The sequence below is a fragment of the Brassica napus genome, chromosome C2, assembly GCF_020379485.1.
Source record: "Brassica napus cultivar Da-Ae chromosome C2, Da-Ae, whole genome shotgun sequence".
NCBI lineage: Eukaryota > Viridiplantae > Streptophyta > Magnoliopsida > Brassicales > Brassicaceae > Brassica > Brassica napus.
In genome coordinates, this window is record NC_063445.1 from 4,200,298 (window position 1) to 4,212,849 (window position 12,552).

At 36.1% G+C, this 12,552-nt stretch overlaps 3 protein-coding genes across 8 annotated transcripts; all 3 read left to right on the forward strand.

Moving 5' to 3' along the window:
• The first annotated feature begins 696 nt into the window (after positions 1-696).
• Positions 697-5,851, forward strand: LOC106380709 (nuclear pore complex protein NUP1). 2 transcript variants are annotated; one of them, XM_013820531.3, is made up of 8 exons: positions 697-1,135; positions 1,730-1,788; positions 2,288-2,451; positions 2,685-2,889; positions 3,198-3,524; positions 3,603-3,686; positions 4,494-5,102; positions 5,198-5,851. In XM_013820531.3, exons 1-8 carry the CDS (start codon positions 841-843, stop codon positions 5,705-5,707), a joined length of 2,253 nt encoding a protein of 750 aa, XP_013675985.2. In that variant the 5' UTR covers positions 697-840; the 3' UTR covers positions 5,708-5,851. The 2 variants fall into 2 exon arrangements, with proteins under 2 accessions (XP_013675985.2, XP_048602458.1); XM_048746501.1 differs by having other exon boundaries at positions 733-1,135; positions 5,180-5,851.
• A 526-nt stretch (positions 5,852-6,377) lies between these two features.
• On the forward strand, positions 6,378-7,531 carry LOC111210343 (blue copper protein-like). Its single transcript, XM_022710662.2, has 2 exons — positions 6,378-6,664; positions 6,848-7,531. Exons 1-2 carry the CDS (start codon positions 6,496-6,498, stop codon positions 7,381-7,383), a joined length of 705 nt encoding a protein of 234 aa, XP_022566383.1. The 5' UTR covers positions 6,378-6,495; the 3' UTR covers positions 7,384-7,531.
• Positions 7,532-8,881: 1,350 nt separating this feature from the next.
• On the forward strand, positions 8,882-11,446 carry LOC111210341 (floral homeotic protein PISTILLATA). 5 transcript variants are annotated; one of them, XM_022710652.2, is made up of 6 exons: positions 8,882-9,319; positions 10,433-10,494; positions 10,601-10,715; positions 10,811-10,849; positions 10,929-10,973; positions 11,093-11,446. In XM_022710652.2, exons 1-6 carry the CDS (start codon positions 9,065-9,067, stop codon positions 11,225-11,227), a joined length of 651 nt encoding a protein of 216 aa, XP_022566373.2. In that variant the 5' UTR covers positions 8,882-9,064; the 3' UTR covers positions 11,228-11,446. The 5 variants fall into 5 exon arrangements, with proteins under 5 accessions (XP_022566373.2, XP_022566377.1, XP_022566374.2 ...); XM_022710656.2 differs by having other exon boundaries at positions 8,892-9,319; positions 10,616-10,715; positions 10,811-10,844; XM_022710653.2 differs by having other exon boundaries at positions 8,898-9,319; positions 10,811-10,840.
• The last annotated feature ends 1,106 nt before the right edge of the window (positions 11,447-12,552 follow it).

Here is a 12,552-nt window from a genome sequence, read left to right on the forward strand (position 1 = left end):
TAAATATAAAATGGTAATCTTACATATGTTTAATGTAGTATTTCCATTTTTTTATGTTGTATGTTTACATATTATTTATTATTTTCGAAATTATATATAATGTTTTTTTTGCAAAATAGTAATTTTACATTATGGAGATAAACCGTCTTTTTTAGTGAAACATGGTAATCTTACATATGTTTAATGTAGTTTTTCTATTTTTTATGTTGTATGTTTACATATATTTTTTTTTTTAAAATTAAAAATGTAAAATGGTAATCTTACATATGTTTAATGTAGTATTTCCATTTTTTATGTTGTATGTTTACATATATTTATTATTTTCGAAATTATATATAATGTTTTTTTGTTTTTTTTTATAAAATGGTAATGTTACATTATGGAGATAAGCCGTCTTTTTTTCAAGTGAAAAATGGTAATCTTACATATGTTTAATGTAGTTTTTCTATTTTTATGCTGTATGTTTACATATTATTTATAATTTGCGAAAATTAGTAATATTAAAGTGTAAAACTATATTTTAGATTCCATTTTTTAATGCTGTATGTTTACATATTTTTTACAATTTTCGAAAATAATTAATATTAAAATGTAAAACTATATTTTATGCCACGTGTCATCTTTCGGGATAAATTTTTTCCGCTGATGTGGACGCCCTATGGAGCCTCAAAAGCTCCCTTTTATTAGTAGAGATTACCTTGATTTTCTGGATTATTTCGAAAAGTTTCAACAACAAAGAGAGTAGAAAAATGTCAACAACGCACATGACATGAGTCGCTATAATAAAGATTAAACGCGAGAAAAAAAAAAGATCACTGAAACAAAAAAAGAGAGAGAGACATGGCCACTGAAGGAGACGCGACGTTTCCTGCTGCGACTGCGACGAGCGATGCGGCGAGAGGTACAGGCGGCAAATTAAGGCGACAAACCGCGAGGAGGCACTCAGCGACGACGCCGTATTCTCGACCGCCTCAGAACCAGGCACAACGGAGGCCGTGGATCTCGAGAATCGTCGATCCCGCTTATCGGATTATTTCCGGCGGCGCCACGAGAATACTTCCCTACTTCTTCTCTAATGCAGCCTCCGCTCCTAGTGCTCTCACAGCTCCACCAGAAGATGAAGATCGACACCAAGGTCTTTGGTCTAATGTTTTTGAGGAGTTAATTGGAATTTAACTTAAATTAATGATTGTATCTATGTAGTTCAGCGAGTATCTAGGGTTTTGTTGAACTTGCCTCATTGCTAGAAAATTAGACGCCATAAAATCACCAGGGATAGGCTTTACTTTTTTTTGGTGCATGATTGTAATGGTCAATTAAGATGCTCTGTGTGTGAACCGGGCTTTGTAGTCTGGTGGTAAAGGAACCTTGGCTGAGATGTCCGCCATCACGAGTTCGAGCCCCGGCCACAGCGGATATAACATGGTTTCTGTTTGGCCTCCAGGACCTTCCTCGCCAGTTCCGGTTGGACGCAGTGGAATAGTCGGACTAAGTGAGAGGTCCAGGATACCTGGATTATCAAAAAAAAAAAGAAAAAAAAATGCTCTGTGTGCTTTAGTGTTAGTAAGTAGCTTTTAGTGTGAAGTGAGTGATGGATGTATTGACTCCTTGCTTGAATAGTGTCTTTGAGCAACAAGTGTATCATCTTTTGGGGATGTATATACAGTTTTACTCCAGAGAAATAACTTGTCTGATATAGTATTTCGTTTTTTACTTCATTTTCTACTAGATGAGTTGCAAGATGATCCACAGGAGAATGATCCCAGCAGTGTAACACCAAGTTTAAGTGTAAGCGTCTTTCAACTCCTCTGTTAATATCTGATTGGGGAATATACCGCTCTAGCTAAGCTGGTTTTTTTTTGTCTTTGCTATAGTGTGTTTTTTGGTATGTCATGTACGATTTCATCAACTAATGGAAGTAAATATCATTCTTGCTCATGTTTTTTTTTCTTGTAATCTTTGACTTTTTGCGCTTGTGTGTGTCTGTCTGCATTTGTTAATTGATGGGATCTCTAAAAAATTTCTATGTTAAGAAACTGTTACTCTTACCGTGGCTGTTTTATATTGGAACCGGTAAATGGAATAAACAATGGTTTATAAATGCATAGAAGTGATTTTTGTATAATCTAAGAGAGATGTGATCTTACTGCTCCGTGCTCTTTAGTTGGATTCATTCGACATGAATGACACGATTTATTTCTCCTGCTAATGCATGACCGTACTCTCTTCATTTAATTCCTGCTTTTGTGGTTTGCAATAGATACATCATTTTTTTTTCTCTTTTCAGAAACCGAAGCTAGCAACAATTGAAGAGGGAGGTACTAGTGGTACAGCAAACGTCAACGAAAGCAATTTCAGTATCAGTGCACAGGCTAAAGGCAACATAGCTTTGAATGATGTCGTTGCGATCTCGGAGCTTGAAAGGCTGATGGAAGGAAAAACGTTTTCACGGTATGTTTATTATCATGTCTCTACATTAGTTGCATTTCAAATGATGCTCGATGGAAATTCGCTTCCTTTTGCTTGTTAGTTTGTTAACGCTTATATTCATGACTGGGTCATTAGATTCTTATTGAGCGACTGCTTATCTTTCCTGGCCTTTCTGTTATCTTTTTTTGCATTTTTGTTTGTATTTTGTTTATATAGACGAATTTTACACTGACCATCTTTTCATTTATTTCCAGGGCGGAAACTGATCGTCTTATAGAGATATTAAATTCAAGGGCTACTGATCTATCTGATGTCGTGAGAGACGAGCGAGTGGAGATCCCTCTGAGAGAGGGAGTCAAGAAAAATATGAGTTTTCTTGATAAGAGAAAAGAACCAATTGGTGCCAAGGATGCTAGCAGTGAGCTTTGGGCTACGCCAACACCACTTGCCAAGTCAATAGTAAGTTGCTTGCTATCCAGCGTTTTTGTTTGTTTGGATGTTTATATGAAATAGTAATTTGTATTAAACATGTTTATATATAAAGTTTAGAGTGAAGTTTGGCATACTCTGGGAGTAATTTGGAATGTATCCGCATGGATTTGGTCTAGAGGTCTGTGTGAGATTGGACTGTTTGTGTAATCATATGAAAAGAGCTATGTAATTTCACAAATTTGCTTCATCAAAGAATTGATTTTTTTTTTACTTCACTAGTCCTTATTTCTGGAACTGTTTTCATATACTCACTTTTCTCATTTTCTTTGTTATAGACTCTTGACGGAGTCAAACAGGTGCGGGATGAAGCTGGTCTATCACCAGCAGAACTTGCTAAGGCATATATGGGAGGCCAGTCACCATCAAGTAGTTCCAAAGGTTTTGTAGCAAGAAATGAAAAGAATAGTCTAGACGGGGGTATGTTTGTAGCAAATTATTCTGGTGCATCACCATCGAGCAAGCCTTCCGCATGTTGGCCTGGTGTCAAGTTAAATGAGCAACTTGGTTTTGCGACTCCTCAAAACCAACGAGAAAATTTTGGGATTCAAAGTTTTCCAAGGACCCCATATCCTAGATCCATCCTCTCAAGTTCTAAGTCAAAGGTGTGTATAGTTTTTTGTTAATACCTATTTGCTCAAAGTTTTTTGGTATACTTGAACTGTATTTTTTTCTTGGCTCAGCTGATGCAATTGCAAGACAACAGTAGCAAGCGCCTGAGCACCCTCCAGTCTCCCTCCCAAAGTGCGCAGACAAGATATGGCCAGGTAAACTCTCCCAGTCGGCTATACAATTCTGATTACTCTGTACGATTTATAATATAGTGTGGACTTGCTATTTATTTTTTTTACCTTAGAGACGATCTTACTGAAAATGTAGTATTGTTCCCGGATGTGTTGGATCCCTGTCAGTGTCCAAGGATCCTCAAATACAAAGATAGGGAAATGGTCTGATTTAAACATTTTATTATAGTTCGTACATACTTATTCAAACTGTTTAATAAACCTCTCTCGACTTCGTCCAGAGGTAGGCAGACAATGAAAACTGGAAGTTCTCACTTCAAAAGGTCCCAATGCTCTCCATGAAATTAGCTCTTGAATCTTAATCCTCTTTTACCTGTTGAAATGGTGTTGGGAATCTAGGTAAGATGGGATCGAATGAAAAGGGGCCGTAACAGTCCGCTGATTGTTTCAAAGTATGTACTTTTATTGTTGCCATTAGATTAACGAAATCGTCTTCCACTAGCATAAGCAATGGTTGACTTGTGATCTAATTTATACTTAAGGTAGGTGAAATGTTAGGGTGGTTGAAGGGATTTAGGCAACAGAAGAATAGAAGTATGCGGTTGTGCAAATGACTAGTTCTAGACATCTTTGCCTGGACTTTTCTGAGAGTTATTTTCGTCAAACATTCATAGTGCTGATTTTTCTTGCTGTTGTTGACATTTTGCAAAAACTTGGTTCTAAATTAGAGTCATCAATATCCTGCCTTTTTAATCTTTCTTGTGTTCTTTCTATCTGCTGAATCCTATAACCTCTGTTGAAATCTGACAAATCACTTTCTAATGTGCCCAGCTCAAACTTAGCAAGGGAAGTGATAGTGGAGTTTTTGGACCCAGTAGAAGAGCTCGCCAGAGCGCCACCATGTCTCCTTATTCACGACCTTCCAGGGGACGTTTTGAAAATTCTGCTAACATGAAGAGCTATGAAGCAGGGGAATCAAGTATATCTATGCCGCAGACAACAACCTATGGGAAGCATATAGGATTAGAAGTTGGTACACCGACTGTGCCTAGACATTCTAGTCAGATCGCTAGGACGATACTGGATCACCTTGAACGGACGCAACCCACCCCGAAAGATAAATCTGCTGAGTTAAAGCTTGCCACTTCTTGGAGATATCCACAATCTTCAAAAACTGTTGAACCAAGCAACTCCAACATCAACAATGTGACAAAAGATGGCTCAGTCAAGTTGAATGAAGATATCCGGAACGTTATCTCTAACATTCCGCCATCTTCTGTGGCTAAACTACCTGAAGTTACCACCCGTGACGCTCAAAATGCAATAACCAAGACCGCTTCGGCATCAAATGGAATATTCAGTGGAAGTAGCAGTGGTACCACACTCCAATATGAGTTAGGGAAGCCTAAGGGCTCTCTCTCCGGAAGCACACATGAAAAGGTACTTCTAGCACTTGTCTTCTTCTTAACGCATATTGACTTTTGAGTGTGAAGAAACTCTAGGAAACTGAATTGCAGCTGTTGACTTCTTCTCAGGACAGTACAATAGCTGTTTCCAGTTCATTAGGAGGCGAGCCGGCGAATCTGCCGAAACCGCCATCTCATTCACTGGGAAATAATAATAATAATAATAATAAACGGCTACTCTCATCGATCTCAGTAGCCAAGCCTAACCAAAGATGGGCATTTCCTTCGGGCTCAAACGCTAGCTTCACATTCCCAGTCTCTTCATCCGATGGAGCAACATCATCAGAGCCCCCAACTCCATCCATCATGCCATTCACAACAAGCACAGCAGCAAGTGGTGATGGTGTTGCCATTACAAGTCATCATGATGAAGCAACAAAAGATGATGAAGTTCCTCAGTTTAGTTTCGGTGGTAACAGAAGAGGAGATAAGTCGCCTCTGGTGTTCAATTTTCCATCAGTGAGCGAAGAAGTGATGAATGAGGATGATGAGAAGTTAGGTATCAAATATACATTTGGGTCTAAAAAGCCGGAGAGAATATCATTCAGCTCTGCAGGAAGCGATGGTGTTTGCTGTTAAAACAAGGACGATGGTTTTTGTGATCGATCTTTAGTACCACAGATTGTGTTTTTTTTAGTTTGGGAAACTACTCAACAAAAAATTGTGAGATATTAACACTTGTTAAATTATTGGTTGAACTTATTTTTACAATTTACGATTTAATTGTTTAGCAATATTTATATGAAAACCACTAATATTATATATGCTATAATATTATAGGTGAAATACACACTGATGCTTTTAATCACAAGTATACGATTTTGAAACATGACAGGATTGTCTTTTTGTTACATGTAATGTTGAAGGGATGGATCATCAAGGATCATATTGCTATTATTCAAAAAGTTCTACTCAAACTTTGTCATAATCAAATCTTCAATAAGAATATATGAGTTTTTATGTATTTATAGTGGGTACTTTTTTAAAAAGAATTCTATAGATGATTATCTATTTATTACTTGATATAAAATTAGGAATAGATAATACTTCACGCGCTAAAAATAAGAAAAATAACAAACAATTTGATGGAGAAGGAAAAAAAAACCTAAGCAGACAAATATGGTGGTGATAATAGTTATCCAAAATAAGTTTATTCAACAACTACCGAACACGTGCGTGTCTTTGCGTACCTTGCGTTAATGAACCATAGAGAACCTCTCTTTGTCCCTATAAATATAAGTCCCTCCTTCAACACTTTTTGAACCATATCAACACACATTCAAAAAGTGTCGTAGATATCTTCTAAGACAACGTTATCAAGTTATCGTCCAAGAAAACAGAAGTGGAGGTGACCTGAGTTACAAAAGATGGCTGGATTTTTCAAAACGGTGACATTTATGGTTTTGGTTTTCGCTGCGGTTGTTTCCGCGGAGGACTACGAGGTTGGTGATGATGCCAAATGGGCGAGACCTTCCGATCTCGAGTTCTATAATACATGGGCTTCCAAGAAAACTTTCCTAGTAGGCGACGTGCTCGGTTAGTTTATTGCCATGTCTTTGTTTCGCATTTTTATATACATTAAGCATAGGTCATGGACTCATGGATACATCACGTTTACTCCATCACGCAACGTTGAATGACTCTTGACTATGTGCAACATTTTTCATTGGGTATTTAAAAAATAATACTAACAAGTTTTTGATATTATTATTATGACAGATTTTGAATTCGATGCTGAGAGACATGATGTGGCTATCGTAACGGCAGATGAATATGAAAACTGCGAGAAAGAGACACCCCTCAGCCTCATCAAGACTTCTCCTGCCAAGATTATGCTAAACGACACCGGGCCAATATACTTCATCTGCACCTCCGCTGACCATTGCCGCTTTGGTCAAAAACTTACCGTCAACGTAGTTGATGATGCTAGTGGTGCTGGTGGACATAGCGGTGGCGGCGGTGCTACCCCTCCAGCACCTGGCGGTGCTACCACTCCCACACCTGGAGGTGCTACCACTCCAACATCTGGAGGTGCTACCACTCCAGCATCCGGCGGTGCTACTACTCCAGCACCTAGCGGTGCAACTGCCCCAGGTTCTGAAGGAGCCTCTCCCACCACCCCAGGAGCCGGGACTACTGCACCTACCGGCTCCGGTGAAACAGCTGCACCACTTCCGGCTGAAAGTACCGCTTCTTCATTAGGTGGTGCTTCTTTTATGGTCGCCTTGGTTTCTGCTGCTGTTGCTCTCTTTTGAGTTAGATAATATTGAGTATACGTGTTTGTCTCCGCTTGTTATATATACCTATGTAATTTAACTGTTTAAACCTTTTAACAAAAAAAAATGTAATTTAAATCTCATGCATTTTACTCGTTATATATGGGAATACGATTTCGTCTTTCATTCAGCGTGGCTTTTGACAAGTTTTTTTTTTGATTAGGATGCGGTTCGATACATGATTATGCTCGGTTATAAATTTAAGATTTGGTTTACATGTCATATATTTCATGGGAAATATGACATTTTCCTCATCCAGTTTGTTTAGTTAATTCTGGTTAAACAAGTTTTTTTCCTTCTGAATATATCAATCACTCATGATGAATGCTAAACATGGACGGTTTGTGAACCCAAGTTCATAAATTGCACTGAACATATGTAGGCGATGTACGAATTCAAGATACCAATGTGATTGTTTTGTTCAGTGGAGACGTATCCCACAGGTAGTCAATAGTGTTTGAAAGAGTTTTCATACATCTTTACTCGTCAATTTGACTATGCTTTTAGAGTTGATAATCCAAAAATGCCAAAAAGTTCGTATTATTTTTACGTACCACAGCCTTCCACAAGAATTTGACACGTGAGATTGTCGTGAATCAGAAAACCATAAATTTGTTTTGTTTTCGACAACCAAATGTCATTTCACCTTTGATAGTTAATTTAAGCATGATAACTTCCAACGGTTATACCAAAGTCTTTGGTAATCTCACTGCTTCTTTCCTTTCCTTTCCTTTCTTATCAACAGTATATCTAAACTTATAATAAATTTGTTTTACTGTCGTCAACATGATATCTTCACATTTGAATAATTTAAAACGTTTGACTAATATAGGTAGCTACGATATTCGATAAGACCTATATATAACAGAGTCTTGAAATAGCAAGTCTTGGAATTACCAAAGTAGATAACCCGTAGAAAAAGCTAAGTAGTTCTAATTTGTAAGGATCTTTTGGTTTAAATCTACAAAAGTTGCAATGTATAATTCTGTTGATAATTTTGGGGTTAATTTTCTATATAGACATATAATACATGATACGTATTTGCAAAATTATTCACATATATGAAATTTGATGTTAATTTGCTAGATAGATAACTTTGTGTCTTGTTTCTTTTTTTTTTTGCACTTTCAGCCTTCATCGAAAAAACATAGCAAGGAAGAGACCAGAGGTTAAAAACGATACTTTAACCTATCAAGAAAAAGATAGAGATGATCAAATCAAATGAAAGCAATAAACATCAATCACAGGCAAAGAGTGAAGCAATAAGCTAATTGTGCTTCAACTTTATGTTATTCTGTACATTACTTCAAAGTTTTTCTTTTCTTTTTGCTAGTGTAAAGAAAGAGAGAGAGTAGAGTTGGCTACATGACTGATCGTGTAATAAGAGAACCACAAAAACAAGCCTTCCATGACTGTGCCATCTAGAAAGTAGCTTTGTTTTCCATCCCAAACTGTCATAAGTCTCTCTTCACCTATAGATCAATCAAACACCTTCTTTCTATCTCTCTCTCTCTCTCTCTCTCTCTCATCAATGTTTCTTTGAGATTAATGCTCCTCCTTTTTTTCTTCCTCTTCATATAAACCACATATCCTCTCCTCCATATCTTAACAATTTCATAGAAACCCTAAATTGAGAAAAGAGAGCTAGAGAGAGAGAAAGATGGGAAGAGGGAAGATAGAGATAAAGAGGATAGAGAACGCCAACAACAGAGTGGTGACGTTCTCAAAGAGGAGGAATGGGTTGGTGAAGAAGGCTAAAGAGATCACGGTTCTTTGCGATGCAAAAGTTGCTCTCATAGTCTTTGCAAGTAATGGTAAGATGACTGATTATTGTTGTCCTTCCATGGATCTTGGTGCTATGTTGGACCAATACCAGAAGTTATCTGGCAAGAAACTATGGGATGCTAAGCATGAGGTACTCTTTCTTTCTTTGATTATGATCTGAAGTTTCTTTGTCTCAAAAAAATATTCTATGGCCAAAACTGTGAAAACGGTTTTCAATTTCTTTGCCTAAAACATGTCAGAAGATCCTTAAATCTTCAACCCTAGATACAGATCTACTCTAATGTTTTGTCTCAAAACATATATTATGTGCCAAACTATCATGAACTGGGATTATTTAATGTTCCTTTCCCCAAATATGTCAAAAAGAAAAACCTGGAACCCTAGATGCAGATCTACAAAATTTTGTTTGTGTGTCTAGCCTTCCAACCCTCTTTATTGATTCTCTTGTACTCAACAAGACATTGAGCCACAAAACATGGAATTTATTCTCTTCTTTCTGTTTTGTTTCTTTATTCATGCTTAATTTTTAGATCTTGATTATTAATATATATACTTATATATTCTAGTATATATCTAAACATGTATTCACCAACTGTATTCTAGTAATACCAACACCAAATTTTGAGGGAGCTTGTTAGATCTATATGTAATTCTGTTTTTAGGTTATGAGGTTATTGAGAGGAAATTTGGTATGTGATATTGATGAGTGTCTGAACAGTTTAATGATTTTACGTGTGTATTTGAAACCTGGATAAATATTTTCAGTTTACTCTTGGCGATAGATTTTAGTTCAAATTATTATATATTATTAATGATTTCTGACAATCACAGGTTAAGTTCTCACAAATGATCAGATATCTCTACAAAGTAGTAATAAGCACATAGAGAGTTGTATACCATTAAAGTTACCGCCTGGTAGTATGTATATATATATATGTGTATGTAACTATGTATGGGTATGTTTTTTACATATAGGATAAAAAATGAAAGACTTTTCATGGATAACCAGACATGTTTCTTCAATATTATATTCACATATATATTTATGTTTAGTGTTTAGGTAAGTAAACATTTCGTTTGATAATGTTCCTTTACAAATAGGATAAAAAATGAAAGACTTTTCATGGATAACCAGACATGTTTCTTCAATATATTCATATATATTTATGTTTAGTGTTTAGGTAAGTGAACTTTTTGTTTGATAGCTCATCTAATATATATGCTCAATAATTTTGGTCTCCAGAACCTCAGCAATGAGATTGATATGATCAAAAAAGAGAATGATAGCTTACAACTGGAGCTCAGGTCAATCCTCACCCTTTACTGTCATTTCTTTACGCAAGTATATATATGCAAAACAGTTGATTAAGGTAAGTGTTGAAATGTCCGCACTAACTGATGAAATGCATAGAAAATGTGTATACAGGCATTTGAAGGGGGAAGATATACAATCTCTCAACTTGAAAAACCTGATGGGCATAGAGCATGCCATTGAACATGGCCTCGACAAAGTCCGAGACCACCAGGCATATATACATCTACATGCATTCATACATGTGTTTATTTTGTATTCATAAATACGTTATTCAAATTAACTTTCAACTTTGTCTTCTTGGCACAGATGGAGTTCCTCATGACAAAGAGGAGAAATGTGAGCTATGTATATAACCGATTTTTATCTTTACGGATTGAAATTTTTATTAACTAATGCTTATATACCTTAAACATTTTTGTGGCAGGAGAAAATGTTGGTGGAGGAGAATCGGCAACTCAGTTTCCAGCTGGTATGTATAAATAATACCAGTCATTTATTCATAAAGACTTTAGCGTATGATTTGGTTTGAAACTATATATTAGTATGTTATGTGTTGATTTAATATGGATATGGTTTTGAAAATTGCAGCAACAACAAGAGATGGCTATAGCTAGCAACGCAAGAGGAATGATGATGAGAGATCAAAATGGGCAATTTGGATATAGAGTTCAGCCGATTCAACCAAATCTTCAGGAAAAGATAATGTCTTTGGTCATCGATTGATCATCAAGATTTGCAAGCTCATAACCCATCTACTATCTGTTTCAGGGTCCTTTAATTTGTCTTTATGAATGTGTGTCCTTTTATTCTCGAGCCACATATAGACTCACTATCGGACTTTTACTTATGCTTTTAATGTGTGTTGTTTGCTTATGTATTAGTCGTGTTGTATCATGTATGCGCTTAAATGTTTGAAACTAATTGCATTTGTGTGAAAACTAATTATTCCCTACTAAGGTTTCCGTGATAGAAATTTTAGGCATCACATGTATTTGTATAATGTGTTTTAGACTAAAATTTAATTAGCGGGAACTCAAGCAGTCAAGCTGTATAATGTGTTTTAAGGGTTTAGGCCAACTAATAATCCTCTTATCCTTTGGTTCTCTTCTGAAAGTGAAAGGTAACATACACTTATGTCAGATACACATGTTGGTTTGCTATTTTTCATAACATTTATCATATATTCTGTGAATAACTCTATAATCTTCATCCTTATGTAAAAACATAAAGGACGCGCCATTCACATGGGCAAATAAACACTTCGGTAATTCCACGAGTCTAGAAATTCACAATTCGGATAACTAGCGTAAGCGATTTATCAGGCTAGGTCCTATAATCAGTTTTTAGGAACATTGCAATATATATTGACCTGGTACATGTCTACATGACTTTGGCAAAGCTAATCTCTATGAAAATAAATATCGTCATCCACCAAACTTGAGAAAGATCCATTTTTCCATAATATAACTTTTTTCCTCTTCCCGTTTTTCATAGAACCACACATCTACACTGATTTTCAGGGAGGATTAATGTATGGATATAAGATATTTATGTACACTTTTATGCGAATAAGATAATAGGCATGAGGTGAACCTATTGGGTCCACTTGGAGAATTTTATTTTTCTAACTTCTGTTATCACAGGGAAAAATATACAAGTTGATTTGCTTTCCCAATCACTGTCTGAACAAATCATACGTTGCAAGCGAATCATGCAACGCCGAATATTTCATTTTCTGTATTTATTGTATATTTACATCAGTTGCAAACAAAGAAACAACATAAACATCAATTATTAATTTTCGTGTATCTCTCTCTCTCTTTTAATTTAAAAGAATGACATTATCTTATTCCTGAAAAAACTATGGAACTTTGTGGGCACATGCGGCTGCACAAGTTCACAACATCGAGATCTGTTGAAGCAAGTTGAACCGCGGAGATAATGGAGCCACTTGTATAGAGTTTCTGTCAATTGCACTTTACGATCTTATTAATATACTACATTTCGTGGCTTTACATAAATAGAAAAGAGTAGAAATAAAAAAAGAG